Here is a 21,615-nt window from a genome sequence, read left to right as displayed (position 1 = left end):
AAGTAATCATTCTCTCAATTCAATTCATCTTAACAATAAAAAAAATACACTAAGAACCCATAAATCCAATCACATTCTTTACATACTCTAATACAAACTACAAACAGAGGAAGAGAAATTGGAGTAATTAGTAATCACTCCCAAGAAACCCTGAAAATTCTTAACCCTAAAAATCACTATAACACAAATTAAAATCTAAAACGGGAGCAGCGGCAACCACAGCACAGCGACGGGAGCGGCGGCAACCACGGCGACGAGAGCGACGACAACCACGATGACGGGAGCGGCGACAACCGCAACGGGAACGGCACCAGCGGCACCAACGGCAACGAGAGCGGCGATAGCGGCAACGAGAGCGGAGGAAGCGGCAACGAGAACGGCGATAGTGACAACGACTCGGAAGAGGAGAAAAGACCTTCAAGGCGAAGGCTATGACATATGTGCCTTTGGACAGAGAGGCAAATCTCTCAAGGTGGGAGAAGGTGGAGAAAGAAGTGTGATGTTTTTGTGAAGAAAAATTAGGTTAAAGATAGATATAAAGAAAAAAAGTAGGTTAAAGATGGATTTAAGTCTGTTCGAAATTTAACTCATATAAAATTAAAGTCTTATTTTATTTGAAAAAATTTAAAATGTTAGTTTAAGTCTGTTCGAAATTTAACTCATATAAAATTAAAGTCTTATTTTATTTGAAAAAATTTAAAATGTTAGTTTAAGTCTGGTAAAAAACTTAACATATACAAAAATTAAGTCTGTTTGTATTTTAACATATTTAAAATAAAAACTTAAGTCTGTAATAAGATTAACAGATTTAAAATATGAACTTTTATTTACAAAAGTGTCACCGCACATTTATTAAGTCTATTATTTTGAAAACAGACTTAAATTGAGAGACTTAAAAGGCTCTTTTTGTACTAGTGTCTTGTAGTAGACGGTTGGGTTAAATTATTGTCTTAGAGAGTGTGAGTACTTGAGGTTAAAGGGTTTAAAAGAGTTGTCTATGTTTTTTACGAATTTTATCATTAGACAATCCTTATAGTTTTTTCCTTGATTTGGGTGTTTCCACATCATATTTCCAATGTTGATTCTCTTTTTCTTATCTTATTTTGCTTTTAGTAGGATAGTTCTCAAGGGTAAAAATGTTCATAATGTGTTTTTTTTCATCAAAATTATATCAAGAGCTGATATGATTCGATAGGATATTCTTAATATGCTTTATGGTTGTAACTTAGTCTGATCTATAACATAAAAAGAGATAAATTCTTTGTTGTTAGAGAATCATATTTGGTTGTTCAAGTTGCAATGTTATTTGCAAGTATTGTCATAGAGAAATTTAGTAGATGATGGAAGGGTAGGATATTATAACAAGATATAGGCAATGAAGATAAAAAGGAAGTTGTATTTATTTTAATCATGGTGGAGACTATTGAGTTGATGAAAATAATACATCTTGGAAAAACATTGCCTAGAATAAGCTATATGATTCTATAATGGATTCTAATTGGTTAATGGTTTTAGTTTGTCCTAAGTCAAAGACACCTTAAGCTTGTATTTGACTTTTCTTATATTCTTGTAGTAGAGTGTTGTGAAGCTTGGGTTAAATTCTTGTTTTGGAAAGAGTAGGTGTAATTGGGTCAAAGAGTATATGAGAGTTGTCTTTGTGCTGTATGAATTTTCACATATACTTTCTAGTTATCATCAAACAATGGTCGTGGCTTTTCTCATATTTTGAAGTTTTCATATTATATTGGTGTGTTTATTGTTTTTATCTTATTTTTCTATTAAAAGGATAATTCTTGGAGGTAAAGACTTAATATTCTTTGTAGCGAATTTTTTCATCAATAACCCATTTTATTAAGATAAGAGCGTCTATAGAAACTAGACTATATAGTAATCCGTGTTTTGAAGTTTATCAAACTATACTTAATGAAAGATTGCTTATAAAAAGTAGCATCCAACGATTGAATAAGCTAAAAGATAATATTGAATGAAGTGAATGCTTGTCAATATGATTGTTTATTTGGAATATTAAAAAGGTAAAACATTTATAATGAATATAGTACTTGAAGTAAATTTGTCAAACAAGTAGCGTTTGACGTAATAGAGACATCCAAGTGAATGTGAAGCTAAACGATAAATGCTTAAGAGTAAAGCCACTAAGTATATGACAAAATAAATCATTTTTTATAACAATGAGACACACTAAACTTTATTGGAAAATATATCTCGCATCACAAATGCGTTTATCACATTGTCATAAAAAATGTGTCTTAAAAAAGCAGAGATAAACGATGGATATCTCATCAAATGAAATACTACTCAAACTAGCATTAAACACTATAGAACTACTAACAGAGTGTCTAAACATTATCTGAATAGAGAGACATGTGTCTGACCAAATGATAAAGCGTCTAAACGTTAGATCTTGCTAAAACATAAACTATGTGATATTGCATAGACAACTTTATGAAGTAAGAGTTTCGGGATTATATCATTTGTATCATATCTCAAATGTCTTGCTATTAAACGATACTTTAATTAAATGATGTTAACATGTGCAAGTGTGCTTTGAACACATAATGTACTTTATGATTATCAACGCATAAAACATTTAATGTTGTACAATAAAGTGCTTTTGTGCTTACATGCTTTGCTCTCTTTGTGTGTGCAGGAAATGCCAACACCAAGCTTTATTCAGAAGCTCTACACAAGGACTAGAAAGAGGTTGAGAGATAAGAAGACATTCGTGAATGTTTTCTCAAAGCTTATATCTCAAAAAGACCCTACAAGTTATTTGTGAGAAAAAGTGTTGATAAAGCATTCTGCAATGTAGATATGAGTTTGACCAAGCCACCTAAAAAGGCTATAAAGTCTATCTAGAGGTCAAGTCTATGTCTAATGGTCACCTGTCAAGGAAGCCTATATAAAGAAGACTCGAAGAAGAGAATAATGGAAGATGGGAAAGGAAGAAAGAGAAGAGGAGAGAAGACACGTGAAAAGAATAAAGGGGAACAAAAAGAGATGAGAAAAGAATAGAAGAGAATTATCATTGCATACTTACTCTATTGCTTTATCTCTAAGATCATAGCATTTAAAAGCTTTCAATCAAAAAGAAAGAGAAGAGAAAAGTAGAAAAGAGAAAAGAAAAGAGAGAACAGAATAAGAAAGTTATCTTTTAATATCTACTCTAATGGTTTATCTCTGAGCTTGTAGCGCCTAGTGCTTTCACTCAAAAAGAAAGAAGAGAGAAAGCAAGAGAGTTATCATTGAACACGTACTCTACTCCAAGCTTACATTATCTAAAGCTTTCATTCAAAAAGAGAGAGTATTTACAAGAATTTAAAAATACTTTGTATTATTTATATATCCTCTCTAAAGTTATTTCTGTCTTGTAAGAAACACTAGTGCAGTAAAGAGAAACGACAACGGTTATTTTCGCTTATCCGCACCGGTTCTGCAACCGAGGTATATACAAGCGAGGCAAAAAGTCAGAACCGAGGCAAAAAGATGTATGCTTTTGCCTCGGTTGCTGGTGAACCAAGGCAGTAGAGGGGGTCTTATGCCTTGGTTTAGAGTTGAACCGAGGCAGTAGAAGAAAGGGGATGCAACATTATAAGCCTTTTAGAGATAGTTTTGTTAAATAGAGTAAAATTAGTCAAGATTTGCGTATACTCAGAGGCTAGAGGAAGTACTTTGATTTTTACAAGAATTTTAGAATAAGAGAAAGAAGAACAAATGTGAACCTCATAAGATTCCTTATTTCTTTCTCTGCCTATTTTTGTGCCATCTCCCTAGGATTATGCTTGCCACATCCATTACTATACCGGTAGTCTCCTAGCATATAAGATCACAGAACGCAGTTCATAAAATGAAATAACTTTGAATCAAGAAACTGTTTCAAGGCAATGTAGAAGAAATATTACAAGCTATAGTTTTGTTGTATATATCTAATGAATAAATTAAGAAAACATCCATCCAGAAAGTATCAATAATCCCTAGCCCAGAGCTTTCTATGATTCAACAATATAGGTAAACAGAGAGAATACAAAGCTATGATTGCCTCTATAGTTCCTTCTTAACGTTTCAGCCTCCATTTTCACATCGGATCACCACCCAACAACCGTGCTACCTTTATCAGACCACCACAGGCCACTACGCGAAGTCTTCTCCAACGTGTGACAGCCATCATGACATTCTCTAGAATCACGCCGCTATCCATGGCAACCTGCGGGAAATAGAAACCAAGCCAGAGAACCAGGACGCTGTCGCGACTATCGCCACCCATAACCACGCTTTTCGCGCACCATCAACCACCACATTATGTCGCGAGAGCTCTCTCTCCTTCGCACAACCTACAATAAAAAGGGCAACCAGCAGATCGCGCCACCACCGCCTTCGAAGTAGCCACCGCCAAAGTCCACGCAAATCGTGATAGCCTCCTTTTATCGTGTGCAGAGAACTCGCGGCAAAGCATAACAGTTTCCCCCAATCTTCACCCTTCCGTCATCAAACCCTAATTCGCACCACCACCATCAACATCAGAAAAACCCCAATCGCAAGTCGCCACACTCACCTTCTTGACTAGAAACCTCCATTGACGCACCATCACGAAGCTCCGTTCATCACCACCTAGCGCCGCCGCCAACCTTCATGTTCGTCTCCATGGCGCAACCCCGTTCAACCTCCATGGCCACCGCGCTCGCAACCGTCGCACACGACGAGGTGGTGGTGGCTCCCGACGGTAGGGTTTTGGTGAACAAAGAGGAAGACGAAGGGATCTCGTTTTCGGTTTTGGGTTTGGTCGCCTTGAGTCTCTGCGTGGAGGGGGAGATTTTGGAGCCACCTCGTAGATTTGGTTGCTCAGGAGAAAAGAAAAGGAAAAGGGGAAGGGGGCGGAGCAGCGGGGCAATTTAGAGGGGCGCTATGCATTGGAGGCGGAGCAGCAAGGGCGGTGCAGCCAGGGGGCGAGAGCGAGAACAATGGTGAAAAAGTCTTCTACGCGAGAAAGGAAGAACATTTGTTTCTCAAGGAAGAAGGAAATGAAACACTATTGTAGGTTAAGTTTTTTTGAGGCAGTGGGGTTACGAGGTAAGCAATACTACCTCGGTTCAGCCGAAGCAATACACACATATATGCCTCGGTTCTACTCTCCAACGAGGCATATAGTCCTTAGAAAAAAAATGAAATGGTTATACGCCTGGTTCCCGCTTAAACCGATGCATAAACATGGTTTCGCACCGGTTCTGAATGAACCGAAGCCATAGGCTCTACGCAGACTTCAAATTTCAGAGACCTGTTAGGGAGCAGGTGAGCTTTTAGGCATTAGTTGTAGTATCAACCGAGGTAATATGCCTTATATGCTTCGGTTCCCCTTGAACCGAGACATATAAGTTTTCTTAAATTATAAAAATGTTATTGTGTTTTGATAGGCTTCGATTTCACCTAAATCGAAACCTATAACATGAGTTAAAAAACAGTTTTTTTACTAGTGAAAATACTTGTAAACTAAGAAGTGATAATAGTAAACTAGGAACGGTGATAATACATGTAAATCAAAAGTAGTGATAATACTTGTAAATCAAAAGTGGTGATAATACTTGAATACCATAAATACTTAAACTCGAATAGTCAAAATTAACTAAAAAAATTAGAAATGATTTAGAATACTCGGAAATTAAAAATGATTGAAAATACTTAATATATATCAAGAGTAATTTGTAATTATTTATAATCTTATATAAAATTAGCATAACATCGTAAAAGTTTTAGATATTGAAACGTAATTTAGGATATAACAATAATGTGTTATTGTTTATTTTGTTTAAAATGTTTTTCTAAACATTTTATTATAAATGCGCATATCTAACAACGATTGCATATTGTCTGACCTTGCAATGTTTATTAAGTGTTTATTTGAAAAAAAAAATTAAAACACTATTCAATACACTATTTCTCCTGTACTTCACATTTCACTTTACATTTTCCAATTCCTATCGCTTACCCTTCTCTGTTTTCTCATCACTCCTCCTCTCTTAATATTTTGATTTAATAATTTATTTTTTTCCTTAGCCTTATGCAACGATTTTTTTTTATATTTTTTAATCATTAACTTTTTGTAAAAGGTAAAGTAAAAAATCAAATACCTTTTCTAAAACTCAATAAAAGTTTTCTTGTGAATGACGCTTTTATATTCGATAGGTGATTATGATTTTTTTTGAAAAATATTAAGGTTTAATAGGTTCGGAGGTCCCTATATTTGTGAGTTCGTTTCAATTGGGTCCTCCAATTTTGAAAGTGATCAATTTGGTCCCTAATTTAACAAAATTGAGTCAATAATACCCTTTCCGTTAAATATAATGGACGGCGTTAACTTTTTAAACATGTGGCATGTTGAGACATCCTTTTATTTGCAGGTGGCACAGTTTTATTTGAAGGATGCTTCAACATACCACATGTTTAAAAAGTTAATGACGTCCATTGCATTTAACGGAAAGAGTATTATTGACTCAATTTTGTTAAATTAGGGACTAAATTGATCACTTTCAAAATTGGAAGACCCAATTGAAACGAACCCACAAATATAGAGACCTCCGAACCTATTAAACCAAAAATTAAATGATCAGCTACCATTCAATATGCTAACTCTTAGTTGAAAGTTTTTAATTTATAAGTTTATAAATGATAAACTAACTTATTGAATTCGAAAGGTTTGGTAAACTAATTAATAAATTAATTGGTAAATTTAAAATAAGATATATATATATATATATATATATTAAATAAGTTTTAGCATTAATTAAATTTATATATTTTTATTTTCAAAACTTTAAGTTTTTATTTATCTAAATTAATATTAATTGCATTGAATTTATTTATTTTTATAACATTCATTGTGTAATTTTCATATAGTATCATATAAATGAAATATTGGTTGTTTTCAATTTTTAATGAAATTCTTTTTTAGTTTAAACTGTATAAAAAGCTAAAACGTAACCTAATATAAATAATATAATAATTCGAGGTGAAAAGATGAAAACAAAATTGACGAGAGAAGAAACAATTAAAAAAGACAAGCAGCTCAGCATAAAAACAATAATAAAAGCTCATATGTATTTTTCTAACATCGTGGTTTCCATTATAATTTAAATAAAAACTCATATGTCAAAACTACTTTCGCCAAAACCAAGACAACTTTAGATTATATTAATGTCAATACCGAATCATATGAAATTTATATTATAATTCCATATATACTTACAAATTTCATTTGTCCATGTACCTTTAACCCGTCGCGATCTCCTCACTTTCATGCATAAGAAATAGATACTACATCCGCGTAAGCCTATACTATACATTTTAAATACTTATGTTAATTTTTTAAAGTTCTAAACAATAATTTTATATTATTCCAATAGTAAAAGTGAAACAGAAATATTTAAGTATTTTTATTTTTTTTCACCTATCAGTCTACATTTTTTATAAGGAGGGTTAGAAGATAGGTGAAAAGAAAAGTCACATCGTGTTAGAAATTCCACGAATTAAAATTAAATTCATATATTTACTAGAGATAAAAGATTAAATTAGAGTATGTAAATTGGAACTTTATCTTATAATTAGTCAATTTTGTAAAAGTTAAATTTAAGTCTAACTTAATTTTAGAGTTTTTCTTAATACAATTTGAGTTTATAATAATCTTTATATTTTTTTAACGTGATATATTAAAAATGATGAAAAATTAAATTTTAAGTTCAACTTAATCTAACAAACCAGTTTATAAGATTGAATTAAATTTAAAAATTTGCTTAGTTAAGTGAGAATTTATTTATGCAAAATATATTATTTTATTCCGTGATTGGATCACTATCCTACCTTGTCATGTATTTGATTTTTTCTAACTAAATTTGCTATTTGTTGAAATTCATATGTTTGGTCACAATGAGATGTCTTAAAAATTTTATATTGTCTAAAAATATAATCAATTTACATTATATATTATATAGTAAAGGCAAATTCATTTTAAAAACTGATTGTTTAAGATGGGTTTAAAATCTATCTTTTATTTAAAAAAAAATTAAGAAAAAAATAAAAAATACTGCTGTCTAACAACTAGTAAGATCAAATTATATTATTTAAGCACATGTAAATTTTATTTTCCAAGCGCTCTTGTAAAAATCATATCAAACTTAGTTTGTTTTAAGGTTATATTAGATTTAAAATTTACTTATATATCAATGAAGACATGGTACTAGGGTTTCCATCGATTTTGTCTCTTCACTCTTCCGGTGTAACCTCTGGTTTTCCTTTCAGACAACGTTATCTTCCACAAAATGGAAAATAAGAGAATATATTTGACCCCAACTTTGATTTTTCTATAACACGAACAAACAATCTTTCGCTTTTACGTTAAGAGAAGACCACATTCTTAAGAAGCTATTTTTCCAATGATATTCTATTCCAGTGCTCATCATATAAATTTTTTAATTCACTCTCACCATTATATTATATATACAATAAAATAAGCACAGTAGAAAAGGCTGGCATTTTACTTCTTCCATCATCGATCATGTAGTTTTTCTTTATTTAATAAACTAGTTACATATTATTGTATACTCAGTTATTATATGATTATTATATACTCAGTTAGATGGTGTGAATGATTTGTTTTACTTCTACACCCAAAGTCATGCAATCACGTGTACCACTAGAAAGTTTCACTGCACAATTATTTACATGTTTGTTTTCTAGTCGTTGTCTTTCTCTTCTTTAAGTTGACGAAATGGTTTTTTAGTACATGTATATATGAACTACTTTGGAGTGATAAAACTACAAACAGATCTTGTTCCATACATTGAAAGGTTCTTCAGAATTATTATATATCTTTCTGTGCTACACTACATATCCATCAGATTTTCCTTTTGGGCGTTACTTAAATGGTTCATCTTTCATTTTTTAATTCAGCTTCGTGATTTTCGATAACTGCTGCTGTTAAGTATGTGGTCACTCACTATAACAACTTAAACATTTAGAAGAATTCAAAATTTCCATTCTTTTGAGTGTTGACTTTTACACATGTTTCATGTTTTCAAATCCAACAGGGCTGAGTATTTTGATTTAAACCACCCTAAAACCTGCAACAGCATGGTAGAGGAGTTTTAAAATTTTGAGTTCACCTGAATTACAGATATTTAAGTCTGATGCATTTAGTCCTTGGATAATTAAATAGGTTTGATCTGCAAATCTACCAAAAATTTTAGATTTTAATATAAATATATGTAAAAATAAGATGTATAAGTTAGATGAAAGTAATGTTTTTAAAAATGATAAGTGGAATTTTAGTACCTTCATAATTGAATGGTTATTAAAGAGTGATATAGTACTAGTATAAGGGCCATAGTTCTCTAACATGAAATACATTTTTACACCTACTTTGCATTTATTATTTTTTTTGTTTAGCATTTTTTCATAAATACGAAAGTTTACTCTTTTTTTATATTTATTTTTTTATTTTCTTTATAAATACAATAGTTCTTTGCGGCATGAGTTTCATGGGTTCATCTTTCGGTAGCGTTGATATTATTCTACTTATTGTGACCATTTTTTGGTTCACTTTTTAAAGGAAAAACATTACGACAATGTTTTGTTTATAAAGATGTAACTTTCATGTCCTTCATATCAGAGTTTGAGCGGCAAAGAAAACTTACAGTGATGGAGGATTTTTGGAGCATGGCTTGTGGAGAAACTGATTGTCTTGGGAATGGAGGAAAACCACCCTTCTGTTACGATTTCAAGTTTTTGAAAGATCCTTCTACGTGCACCATTCAATTCTTGATCATCTGCTTTGATGTTTTGCTACTGATCATGCTAGCATTCATTTTGATACACAAGTCTTTGTTCAAACCACTTCGTGGTCAGTTTCAGGTGGAAAGATATTCAAACTTGCAGCTAGTTTCAGCCATAACCAATTGTTTTCTAGGGCTGTTGTATGTGTGCTTAGGCATTTGGGTTTTAGAGGAGGAATTAAGAAAGAGACACACTCTCTTCCCTCTTAAGGTTTGGTTGGCAGAGCTTTTTCAAGGATTCAGATGGCTTTTTGTAGGCCTAAGTGTAAGTCTTCAATTGAAACAACTTCCAAGAGCATGGTTGTGGTTGTTTTCTCTTATTACGTTTTTTGTTTCATTTATCTTCTGTGTTCTATCCATGTCTTACGCAATTAGTAGCAGAAAATTGACCTTCAAGGAAGCTTTCGATTTTCTGTCTTTTCCAGGATCAGTTTTGCTTCTCCTGTGTACTTATAAAGTACATAAACGTGACGGAGAAATTGATGAAGGCCTTTACGACCCTTTGAATGATCACTGTAGTGAGGTTGATCCAGATAATTATGTGACTCCATTTGCCAAAGCTGGATTCCTTAGTAAGATGTCATTTTGGTGGTTGAATCCATTGATGAGAAGGGGTCAAGAGAAAACACTTCAGGATGAGGATATACCCACGTTGCGGGAATCAGATCGAACAGAAAGTTGCTACTTGTCATTTTTAGAACGTTTGAACAGGGAAAAAGGAAAAGAACCATTATCACAATCCTCAGTGTTGTGGACCATAGTTTGGTGCCACAGGAGAGAGATTTTGATGACTGGATTTTTTGCTCTGCTAAAGGTACTCACCTTGTCCACTGGTCCTGTACTTCTGAATGCTTTTATATTAGTTTCTGAGGGTAATGGAAGTTTCAAATATGAGGGTTATGTATTGGTCATATTACTTTTCATCATAAAGATCATCGAGTCCCTGTCTCAAAGACAGTGGTATTTCCGCAGTAGGCTTGTTGGAATGAAAGTTAGATCACTGCTTACTGCAGCCATTTATAAAAAATTATTGAGGTTATCTAGTGCGGCTAGATTGACACACTCTGGTGGTGAGATAATGAATTATGTGACTGTGGATGCTTACAGAATTGGAGAATTTCCATATTGGTTTCACCAGTCATGGACAACAAGCCTCCAAATATGTATTGCTATAGTTATACTTTTTCATGCTATTGGAATAGCAACAATATCCTCATTGGTGGTGATAGTCCTCACTGTGCTTTGCAACGCTCCACTAGCAAAGTTGCAGCATAAGCTTCAGAGCCAACTCATGGTGGCACAAGATGAGCGATTGAAGGCGAGTTCTGAGGCTCTTACAAATATGAAAGTGCTGAAGTTGTATGCATGGGAAACTCATTTCAGAAAGGCTATAGAAAGACTTAGGAATTTGGAACTGAAACTTTTACGTTCAGTGCAACTGAGAAAGGCGTACAACATCTTTCTTTTCTGGTCCTCACCGATTTTGGTCTCTGCTGCTTCTTTTGGGACATGTTACTTCTTGAATATTCCTCTGCATGCAAATAATCTTTTCACATTTGTGGCCACCATACGCCTTGTACAGGAGCCAATTACAGCCATCCCAGATGTTATTGGGGTGGTCATTCAAGCAAAAGTCGCATTTTACCGGATTATTCAGTTCCTTAATGCACCTGAATTGCAAAGTGTAAATTTCAGGAATAAAAGTTTTGATGGCAGTAGAGGGTCAATTACAATCAAATCTGCTGACTTTTCATGGGAAGGTAATGAATCAAAGTCAACACTGAGGAACATAAACTTGGAGATCAGACAAGGGCAAAAGTTTGCTATTTGTGGAGAAGTTGGCTCAGGCAAATCAACCCTCTTGGCTACAATTCTCGGAGAGGTTCCAAGGATAAAAGGAACTGTAATATTTGATTCCTTTTATGCTTCTATATTATAGAATACACTATTAAATCTTTGGGTACTGTTATTGGCTATATATAATGTTCATGACATTTCTACTTCATAATCAGTAGTTATATTTAGCATATGCATTCAACTCACTATACTGAGTACTATTTTTTCTTATCCTTCTTTTCAGATGTAATATCAATAGGTGTTTAATTCTCTCTATTGAATTGCAGATTGGAGTTTATGGAAAGTTTGCATATGTTTCTCAAACAGCATGGCTACAGACTGGTACTATACGGGAAAATATTTTGTTTGGATCAGATTTGGATGCTCATAGATATCAAGAAACACTTCGTAGATCATCACTACTAAAGGATTTGGAGCTGTTTCCCCACGGAGACCTCACTCAAATAGGTGAGAGAGGAGTTAACTTGAGTGGAGGCCAGAAGCAGCGAATTCAACTTGCGCGTGCTCTTTATCAGAATGCTGATGTATATCTCTTGGATGATCCATTCAGTGCTGTTGATGCACATACTGCCACAAATTTGTTTAATGTAATGTCATCTTCCTTACTTCACACTCTACCATCATGTTTTATGTGAGTCTTTATTCAAATATGGTTTTTAAATTTTGCAGGAATACATCATGGATGGTCTGAAAGAGAAAACTGTTTTACTCGTTACTCATCAAGTTGACTTTCTACCAGCGTTTGATTCTGTTTTGGTAATTCAATAAAACCAGAACATGATTATGCTGAATGTCTTCTTTTCTCTGTTTCCTGCACATTACTAGTGATAGTAAATTAGAAATGAATTGAAAGTTACTGACGTTCCTTTTTTTTTATCTTTTCCCCAGTTGATGTCAAATGGGGAAATCCTAGAATCTGCTCCTTACCATCATTTGTTGTCCACAAGCCAAGAATTCCAAGATCTTGTTAATGCTCACAAAAAAACTGCTGGTTCTAACAATCCTATGAATGTGTCTTCTTCCAAGAGGCCTTCAATATCTGCTAAAGAGATTACACAAGCTTTCAAGGAGAACCAATCAAAAGACACATATGGAAATCAGCTAATAAAGGAAGAAGAGAGAGAGATAGGAGACACGGGGTTGAAGCCTTACTTGCAGTATTTGAATCAGACGAAAGGCTATGTATACTTCTTTGTGACTTCTCTTTGTCACCTCTTGTTTGTCATTTGCCAGATATTGCAAAACTCATGGATGGCTGCTAATGTTGACAATAACAAAGTTAGCACATTGCGGCTGATTGTTGTTTACTTCATGATTGGGGCTTTTTCTACTGTTTTTCTGCTGATCAGAACTGTACTTCTAGTTTCCTTGGGCATTCAATCATCAAAATATATATTTTTACAGTTAATGAACTCCCTTTTCCGTGCACCGATGTCCTTTTATGATTCTACACCATTGGGAAGAATACTTAGTAGGGTATGTATGTTGAATAATTTCTTTCGATGCTATGAATTATAATAGTATTTTGATAGTCATGTCCTATGCAGGTCTCATCAGATCTAAGCATTATGGATATTGACATCCCTTTTATTATTGCTTATACTGTGGGAGGTACTACAAACTTCTATACCAACCTCATAGTTTTAGCAATTATCACTTGGCAAATCTTGTTTATCGCTGTACCGATGGTTTACATTGCAATACGCTTGCAGGTAATGGCAAACTCTTCTTTGAAAAATACTGTGATACTAAAATGGTGTCTTCTATTTTGACTGGCACTATCAATTTGACTATATAATGCTCATTGTTCTTTAGCTTTTAGCAGTTATCTTTTGGTAACTTTTTCTTGATCTTTTAGTGTATACAATATTAGACATTCATGTTTGGAAACTGAACAAAGTATTTCCATTTTAAAACTAGAAATACTATTTTTACACCGCAAAAGAAGTGATGCGGATGAATGGCACAACAAAGTCCTTTGTAGCTAATCATGTAGCAGAAACTAATGCTGGAGTTGTGACAATAAGAGCATTTGAAGAAGACGATCGTTTCTTTGAGAAGAGTCTTGATCTAATTGACATCAATGCTAGTCCCTTCTTCCATAGTTTTGCCTCAAATGAGTGGCTGATTCAGAGATTGGAAATAGTTAGTGCAGTGCTTCTTTCCTCCACAGCACTATGCATGGTTACACTTCCACCAGGGACTTTCAGCTCTGGTGAGACTTCTGTCATGTTACATGTGAAATATAATGGATTTTAGCACTACAATTATCTTCATAGTGTTTTACTTTTATCATCAAACAGTATCAGTATCTCCCTATATGCAAGTTTATTAATTTCAAATATCCTTTGTTCTAGGATTCATTGGCATGGCTCTATCTTATGGCCTTACACTAAATGCTCAACTAGTATTTTCAATTCAGAGTCAATGCAATCTAGCAAATTACATAATTTCTGTGGAGAGGCTAAATCAGTATATGCATATACCAAGTGAGGCCCCAGAAGTAATAGAAGGAAATCGTCCTCCTTCAAATTGGCCAGTTGCTGGTAAAGTAGAGCTAAAATACTTGCAGGTAATTGATACTTCAAATGTTAATCATAATGTTCAAACATGAAATGATATGCATATATAATTTGCTTGTTTGTACCAAGACAGGTACGATACAGGCCTGATGGACCACTTATACTTCATGGAATCACATGCACATTCAAAGCAGGACACAAGATTGGAATCGTTGGAAGGACAGGCAGTGGAAAGTCCACTCTTATCAGTGCATTATTCCGTCTGGTGGAGCCAGCAGGTGGAAAAATTGTAGTTGATGGCATAGACATATCTTCAATTGGCCTTCATGATTTGAGGTCACGTTTTGGAGTTATACCTCAGGATCCTACCCTTTTTAATGGAACTGTTAGATATAATTTAGACCCTTTATCTCAATACTCTGATCAGGAGATATGGGAGGTAAAACCAACCACATTCTGTTTATTTTTGTGCTTAACTTTTCAAATGAAGCTTAATATTTGGTCAACATGAAGGTTCTTGGGAAATGTCAGTTACGAGAAGTTGTCCAAGAGAAATTTGAGGGTCTAAACTCCCCAGGTACATTGGCAATTTTATGGTAATCAAGGTTTGAAATCTCAGTTGGGTTTTGTGACAATACATAATATTGTTGGAAAATGCAGAAATGAGGTTCATGCAGCCACAGTTGTGGTTGTAAACTGTTGTTCTGTTCAAACATTGATGGTCATTATGTCACTAGTACTTTCCTGGGTAATAACAGCTAGAAAAATGTTGTTATACAGTTGTTGAAGATGGATCAAACTGGAGCATGGGACAGAGGCAATTATTTTGTTTGGGGCGTGCACTTTTAAGGAGAAGTAGGATATTGGTGTTGGATGAAGCTACTGCATCAATTGACAATGCAACTGATTTGATTCTACAGAAAACAATCAGGACTGAGTTTGCAGATTGCACAGTGATTACTGTAGCACACAGGATACCAACTGTGATGGATTGCACTATGGTTCTTTCAATCAGTGATGGTAATTTGGATATAGAAAACCAAAATCTTTATCAAACTATCCATAACTCCATTCTCATTTTCTTATGCTAATATCAAACTAATAAAGAATGCAAATAGTTGAGTTTATACCTTCCTAACTAGAATTCTACCTATAACACTTGGCTTGGCACTCACCATGGATTGCATAGGCATGCTGTTTAGCATACGGTTTGCTTGCATTCACTAGTTAAAGGGCAATGTGATAAACAATGGGTTAGTTGATTTGGACACCTTGTAGAATATGGAGAACTTGTTTTACACACTTGAATTTTTTTTTTATCATTTACTTGCTTTTTACAGGAAGGTTGGTGGAGTATGATGAACCCACGAAGTTGATGGCGAAAGAAGGATCGCTGTTCAAGCAACTTGTGAAGGAGTACTGGTCTCATTTCCAATCCGCAGAATCACATTGATCATGCAAAAATGTTTGATTTATGTCAATATTGTTATGTGTCTATCGTTTGCTTTGAAGAAGTTTTGAGGCTATAAAGTAAATGATAACGTGTTAGTATGGATATAAATAAACTACGAGACGAAGAGGTATTTGTTGTTAAATAAACTACCTGATGTATATAACTAAGCTGCAATTTAGCTAAGAGAGAAGAGAATACAACACAGATTTAAGATAAAATTCTCCATTTTGATGGTCTGCATTATCATAATTGGAGTGAGTTGATGAAAAGTTTTTCTATGTGCCAAGGATTTATGGAGCTGGATTGAAACTAGTTTTGAAGAGCTTGGTGAAAGGGTTGTTTTGACTAGTGCAATGATGCAACAACAATTGAATAACACCAAAACAAATGTAAGTACAAGGAAAAACACAAGAAAGAAGGAGAGTTGAATTTTGTTTTTGTTAGAAAATTGCTTCAGGACTCATCTTTTAATTCTGTTTTATTTTTTATTATTTCCCTAGTTTTAAGGAATTTGTTATTTTGATTCATGCATTTTATTTAATGACTTAATTCTAGGAACACATTGTTAGTGAGTAATTTCTTTTAAATTTTATATAAATTGTGACGATTCAATAAAATAAGTTTTTATTGTTCTCCTTCCATATATTCTCCTTCAATATATTTTCTCGTTCCGTTTTGTTCATTTTTGTTCTCTATTAAAGAAACTTTGCTTTCTTATAAACATCAACAATTGGTATCTAGAGCTTTTTTTCTTACGGGACCTTAGAATGGATTCTGAAATAAGCTTTTCCCAAGCAACTCTTCCAATTTTCAATGGGAAAACTATGATCTTTGGGCTGTTAAAATGGAGGCTTACCTAGAAGCTTTAGATCTTTGGGAAGTCATAGAAGAAGATTATGAAATCTTTCCGCTGCTTGACAATCCCACTGTGGCCCAGATCAAAAATCATAAGGAGAAGAAAACCCGAAAAGTAAAAGCAAATTTATGTCTTTATGCTGGCATTTCTGCAACCATCTTTACTAGGATCATGACTCTCAAATCAGCAAAAGCAATTTGGGATTATCTGAAGAGAGAATATACTGGAGATGAAAAAATGTGAAGCATGCAAGTGCTTAACTTGATGAGAGAATTTAAACTTCAAAGGATAAAAGAGTCTGACACAATCAAGGAGTATTCAGACAAATTGTTGGGTATTGCTGACAAGATAAAATTATTGGGAAGTAATTTTACAGATTCCAGAATTGTTGAGAAAATTTTGGTGACCGTACCAGAAAGGTATGAAGAATCTATTACTTCTTTGGAAAATACAAAGGATATTTCTAAAATCACTCTTGTTGAAGTGATACATGCCTTCCAAGCCCAAGAGCAACGAAGATTGATGAGGGAAGATTATGCTACAGAAGGTGCTCTTCTAGCCAAAAGCCAACAAGCAAAAAATTACAAGAAGAATCATCCAGCCAACACTCAAAGCAGTGCAAATAATTACAACAAAGAAAAGGCTGAAAAAAAAAATTACCCTCCTTGTCAACATTGTGGCAAAATGGGTCACCCTCCATTCAGATGTTGGAGGAGACCAGATGCCAAATGCATAAAGTGCAATCAAATGGGACATGAAGCAGTCATATGCATGAGCAAAAATCAATCACAAGAGGAAGAAGCTAAAGTTGTTGAACAGGAGGAGGAGGAAGATCAATTATTTGTGGCCACCTGTTTTGCAAGTAGTGAAGAAAATGAAAGTTGGCTAATTGACAGTGGTTGCACAAACCATATAACCTTTGACAAGGAGCTTTTCAAAGATTTAAAGCCAACCAACATCACCAAAGTCAAAATAGGCAATGATGATTATATTTCAGTCAAAGGAAAGGGAACTGTTGCAATAACAAGTTGCTCAGGTACAAAGTTAATTTCTGATATCCTTTTTGTACCAGAAATTCAACAGAACTTGTTGAGTGTTGGCCAATTGATTGAAAGAGGCTTCAAAGTCTCTTTTGAAGATAACTTTTGTTTGATTAGAGATGCAGCTAGTCAAGAAATTTTCAAAATCAAAATGAAAGGAAAAAGTTTTGCTCTAAATCCATTGGAGGAAGAGAAAGCTGCCTTTCCTGTCAAGGAGAACATAACAGAAGTTTGGCACAAGAGGCTTGGGCATTATCATCACCAAGGGCTGCTGAAAATGCAGTATAAGAAAATGGTAGCTGATTTTCCAGAACTTGATGATCAAATACCAACATGCAAGACATGTCAATTTGGAAAGCAAAAAAGAAATCCATTCCCAAAGTCAACATGGAGAGCCACTCACAAATTGTAGCTCATCCACACGGATGTTTCAGGCCCTCACAGAACACCTTCCTTAAAAGGTAGTCTTTATTTTATTACCTTTATTGATGACTTCACCAGAATGTGCTGGATTTTTTTCTTAAAGTTTAAATCAGAAGTAGCTCAAGTTTTTTTGGAAGTTTAAGACAAGAGTTGAGAATGAAAGCAGCTGCAAAATTCAGATTGTAAGATCTGATAATGGGAAGGAGTATACTTCAGTAGAATTTGACAGGTTTTGTGAAGATTCAGGCATAGAGCATCAGCTTACATCTCCATACATACCTCAACAAAATGGAGTTAGTGAACGGAGAAATAGATACATCATGGAGATGTCAAGATGCATGTTGCATGAGAAGAATTTGCCAAAAACGTTTTGGGCAGAGGCAACAAATACAACTATGTTTCTTCAAAATAGGCTTCCAACAAAGGCAGAGAGAGAAATGACACCATTTGAGGCATGGTATGGTTATAAACCATCTCTAAAATTTCTTAAAGTATTTGGTTGTTTGTGTTTCACTCACGTTCCACAGATTAAGCGTGACAAGCTTGATAGGAGAACTTCACCAGGCATTTTTATAGGCTACAGTTCTGTCATTAAAGCTTATAAAATTTTCCAGCCACAAACTGGAAATATTATTGTCAACAGGGATGTTCACTTCATGGAGGATGAAGAGTTGAACCTGGATGATGCAGAAAAGAAGGGTCAAAACATGGCAGAACTAAAACTCAAGTTTTCCAGTTCAACCATTAAAGAAGAAGATGATGACTGGAAGAATCAAACAATGGATGATGCTCTTGTGAGAGGAACAAGGTTGCTCTCAGATGTTTATGAAAGGTGCAATATTTCCTTATGTGAACCTGCTGACTATGCAAAAGCAAAAAATGATCAAAGGTGGATAAATGCAATGGAGGAGCAGTTGTCAATGATAGAAAAAAACAAAACTTGGATCCTAATGGATAGGCCTCAAGACAGGAAGGTAATTGGAGTCAAGTAGGTGTTTAAAACCAAACTTAATGATGATGGCTCAATCAACAAACACAAAGCTAGGCTGGTGGTTAAAGGGTATGCCCAAATATTTGGTGTTGATTATTCTAACCCTTTTGCTCATGTTGCTAGATTGGACACAATCAGGTTACTCCTTGCAATAGCTGCACAAAAGAGCTAGAAAGTGTTCCAGTTGGATGTAAAATCAGCCTTCCTAAATTGTATCTTACAGGAAGAAATTTATGTTGAGTAGCCCCAAGGATTTGTGAAGGAAAGTGAGGGAGATAAAGTCTATCTTCTCAAGAAAGCTCTTTATGGTCTAAAACAAGCTCCAAGAGCTTGGTATAGCAAAATTCATGAATATTTGCTGAATTTTGAATTTGAGAAAAGTCTATCAGAAACAACCTTGTATGTTAAGCACAATGACACTGATATTCTTATTGTTTCATTGTATGTTGATGACCTACTAGTTAAAGGAAACAATACAGAGCATATTCAAAACTTCAAACAGGAGATGATGAAGGTGTTTGAAATGACAGATCTTGGAGTTATGTCCTACTTCCTCTGCACGGAGATCAAGCAAGGGCAAGGTGAAATTTTCATATGTCAGAAAAAGTATGCAAAGGATATACTAAAGAAATTTCAAATGGAAGAATGCAAGCCAATAAGCACTCCAATGAATCAAAAGGAAAAGCTGCATAAAGAAGATGGCGCTAACAAAGTTGATGAAGGATATTTCAGAAGCTTGATTGGTTGCTTGTGTACCTCATGGCAACAAGGCCTGATATTTTAAATGTTGTAAGTATTATATCTCGATTCATGCATTGTGCAAGTGAATTGCATCTCAAGACTGCCAAAAGAGTGATTCGGTATGTGAAGGGTAAAGTGATTTTGGTGTTAAGTTCACATGGAGCAAAGAATTTAAGCTGACAGGTTTCTCTGATACTGACTGGGGAGGTTCTATGGACGATATGAAAAGTACTTCAGGCTACTGTTTTACTCTTGGATCAAGTGTTTTCTCTTGGAGCTCAAAGAAGCAAGAAATTATGGCTAAATCCACTGAATAAGCTGAGTTTATTGCAGCAACAACTGTAGTCAATCAAGCTTTATGGTGTAAGAAAGATTTTAATGGATTTAAGTCTGGAGCAAAAAGAAAGTACCAAGATCTTCGTTGACAACCAAGCTGCTATCGCTATTTTCCATAATCCTGAATTTCATGGGAAAACTAAGCATTTCAACATCAAGTTGTTTTCTTTAAGAGAAGTGCAGAAAAATGAATTTGTGACTTTGATTTATTGCAAGTCTGAAAATCAACTTGCAGATTTATTTACAAAACCACTTTCAGGTAGCAGGTTCGAGCTTCTAAGGAAAAAAATTGGTGTTTGCAGCTCCTAAAGCAAGGAGGAGTGTTAGAAAATTGCTTCAGGACTTCACCTTTTAATTCTATTTTATTTTTTATTATTTCCCTAGTTTTAAGGAATCAGTTTAGGTTTGTTATTTTGATTCATGCATTTTATTTAATGGCTTAATTCTAGGAGTAGTTATTTTTAAATTTTATAAATTGTAACGATTCAATAAAATAAGTTTTTATTGTTCTCCTTCCATATATTCTCCTTCAATATATTTTCCCGTTCCTTTTTGTTCATTTTTGTTCTCTGTTAAAGAAAGTTTGCTTTCTTATAAACACCAATAGTTTTTAAAACCTTAACATTTTTCACAAATATTGTTTGATTCATAAAGCTCAATAGGTGGCTTTATATATTAAGTAATCAATTGAAAGTAATTTCATCTTCAAAACATGTAACCTTTAACTCTTAACTCAGTTATTCATTAAAAATTTTCAGTTTTACGTGTTCAAACAATAACTTTTCTTGGGTTAGATAGAGACAAAGAGAGTATATATATATAGTATCTTTTATGTTAGCTCGTGGTCAGCAAATGCTCTCAATTTATTGAAAATTCAAGTGTGAGTCTAAGTTCCACATTCAATAGAAATAAGAAAATAAAGAACTATATAAAGATGAAAACCCCATTAACCAATTGTATTAAAGTTTGGGTTAAAAAATGGTGTCAATCCTTTATATGGTTGGACTCATATTTCATTGGTGTTTGTGTTTTAGTATAATGAATATTTTTTGCGTAATATTGTTTCAATATGTAGTTACTTATGAATAATCATTACTTTTTCAATATATTATTCTTTTAACAAATCACTCCTAAGTCAACTTAAATATGCTTCCAGCTTCCAACCATTCTTAATTGACCAGGTTTAAATGTTATTTCCATTAGTTACTTCTACTTTTACCAAATATTCTCTTACAGGTATTTTTTAACTTAAAATGAATATTTTTATAAAGGATGGAGAAGTGAAGTTGGTACATTAAGAATCATATTGAAAATCTGATAACTAAAGTTATAGGAGACACTAGTGCAGTCAGGGGAAACGACAACGGTTATTTTCGTTGATAGGCACCGGTTTCTGAACTGAGGCATATTCAGGCGAGGTAAAAAGTTATAGGCTTTATGCCTCGGTTCAGAACCGAGGCCTAAAATGGTAAGATTATGCTTCGGTTCGAAATTAACCGAAGCTGTAACATTTTTTATTTTTTTAAATATTTTTTTTTGGACTTTATGGCTCAGTTGATG

The 21,615-nt window shown here is 34.0% G+C and overlaps 1 protein-coding gene across 1 annotated transcript; it reads left to right on the top strand.

Annotated features, from left to right (window-relative positions):
* The first annotated feature begins 9,558 nt into the window (after positions 1-9,558).
* Positions 9,559-16,235, top strand: LOC108344206 (ABC transporter C family member 10). Its single transcript, XM_017582672.2, has 11 exons — positions 9,559-11,739; positions 11,960-12,280; positions 12,363-12,449; positions 12,582-13,169; positions 13,241-13,405; positions 13,614-13,908; positions 14,051-14,265; positions 14,349-14,654; positions 14,729-14,792; positions 14,996-15,235; positions 15,556-16,235. Exons 1-11 carry the CDS (start codon positions 9,658-9,660, stop codon positions 15,666-15,668), a joined length of 4,476 nt encoding a protein of 1,491 aa, XP_017438161.2. The 5' UTR covers positions 9,559-9,657; the 3' UTR covers positions 15,669-16,235.
* The last annotated feature ends 5,380 nt before the right edge of the window (positions 16,236-21,615 follow it).

Source organism: Vigna angularis, chromosome 8 (assembly GCF_016808095.1).
Source record: "Vigna angularis cultivar LongXiaoDou No.4 chromosome 8, ASM1680809v1, whole genome shotgun sequence".
NCBI classification, from domain to species: domain Eukaryota; kingdom Viridiplantae; phylum Streptophyta; class Magnoliopsida; order Fabales; family Fabaceae; genus Vigna; species Vigna angularis.
This window is presented reverse-complemented; position numbering and strand designations above follow the sequence as displayed.

What these genes read in the sequence shown, in the direction of transcription:
- LOC108344206 (XM_017582672.2), top strand. Translation starts at nt 9,658, where the DNA reads ATGTCCTTCATATCAGAGTTTGAGCGGCAAAGAAAACTTACAGTGATG. An exon ending in ACCAGGGACTTTCAGCTCTG is followed by an intron (nt 13,909 to 14,050) that starts GTGAGACTTCTG and finishes CCTTTGTTCTAG; the next exon opens with GATTCATTGGCATGGCTCTA. An exon ending in GGTTCTTTCAATCAGTGATG is followed by an intron (nt 15,236 to 15,555) that starts GTAATTTGGATA and finishes TGCTTTTTACAG; the next exon opens with GAAGGTTGGTGGAGTATGAT.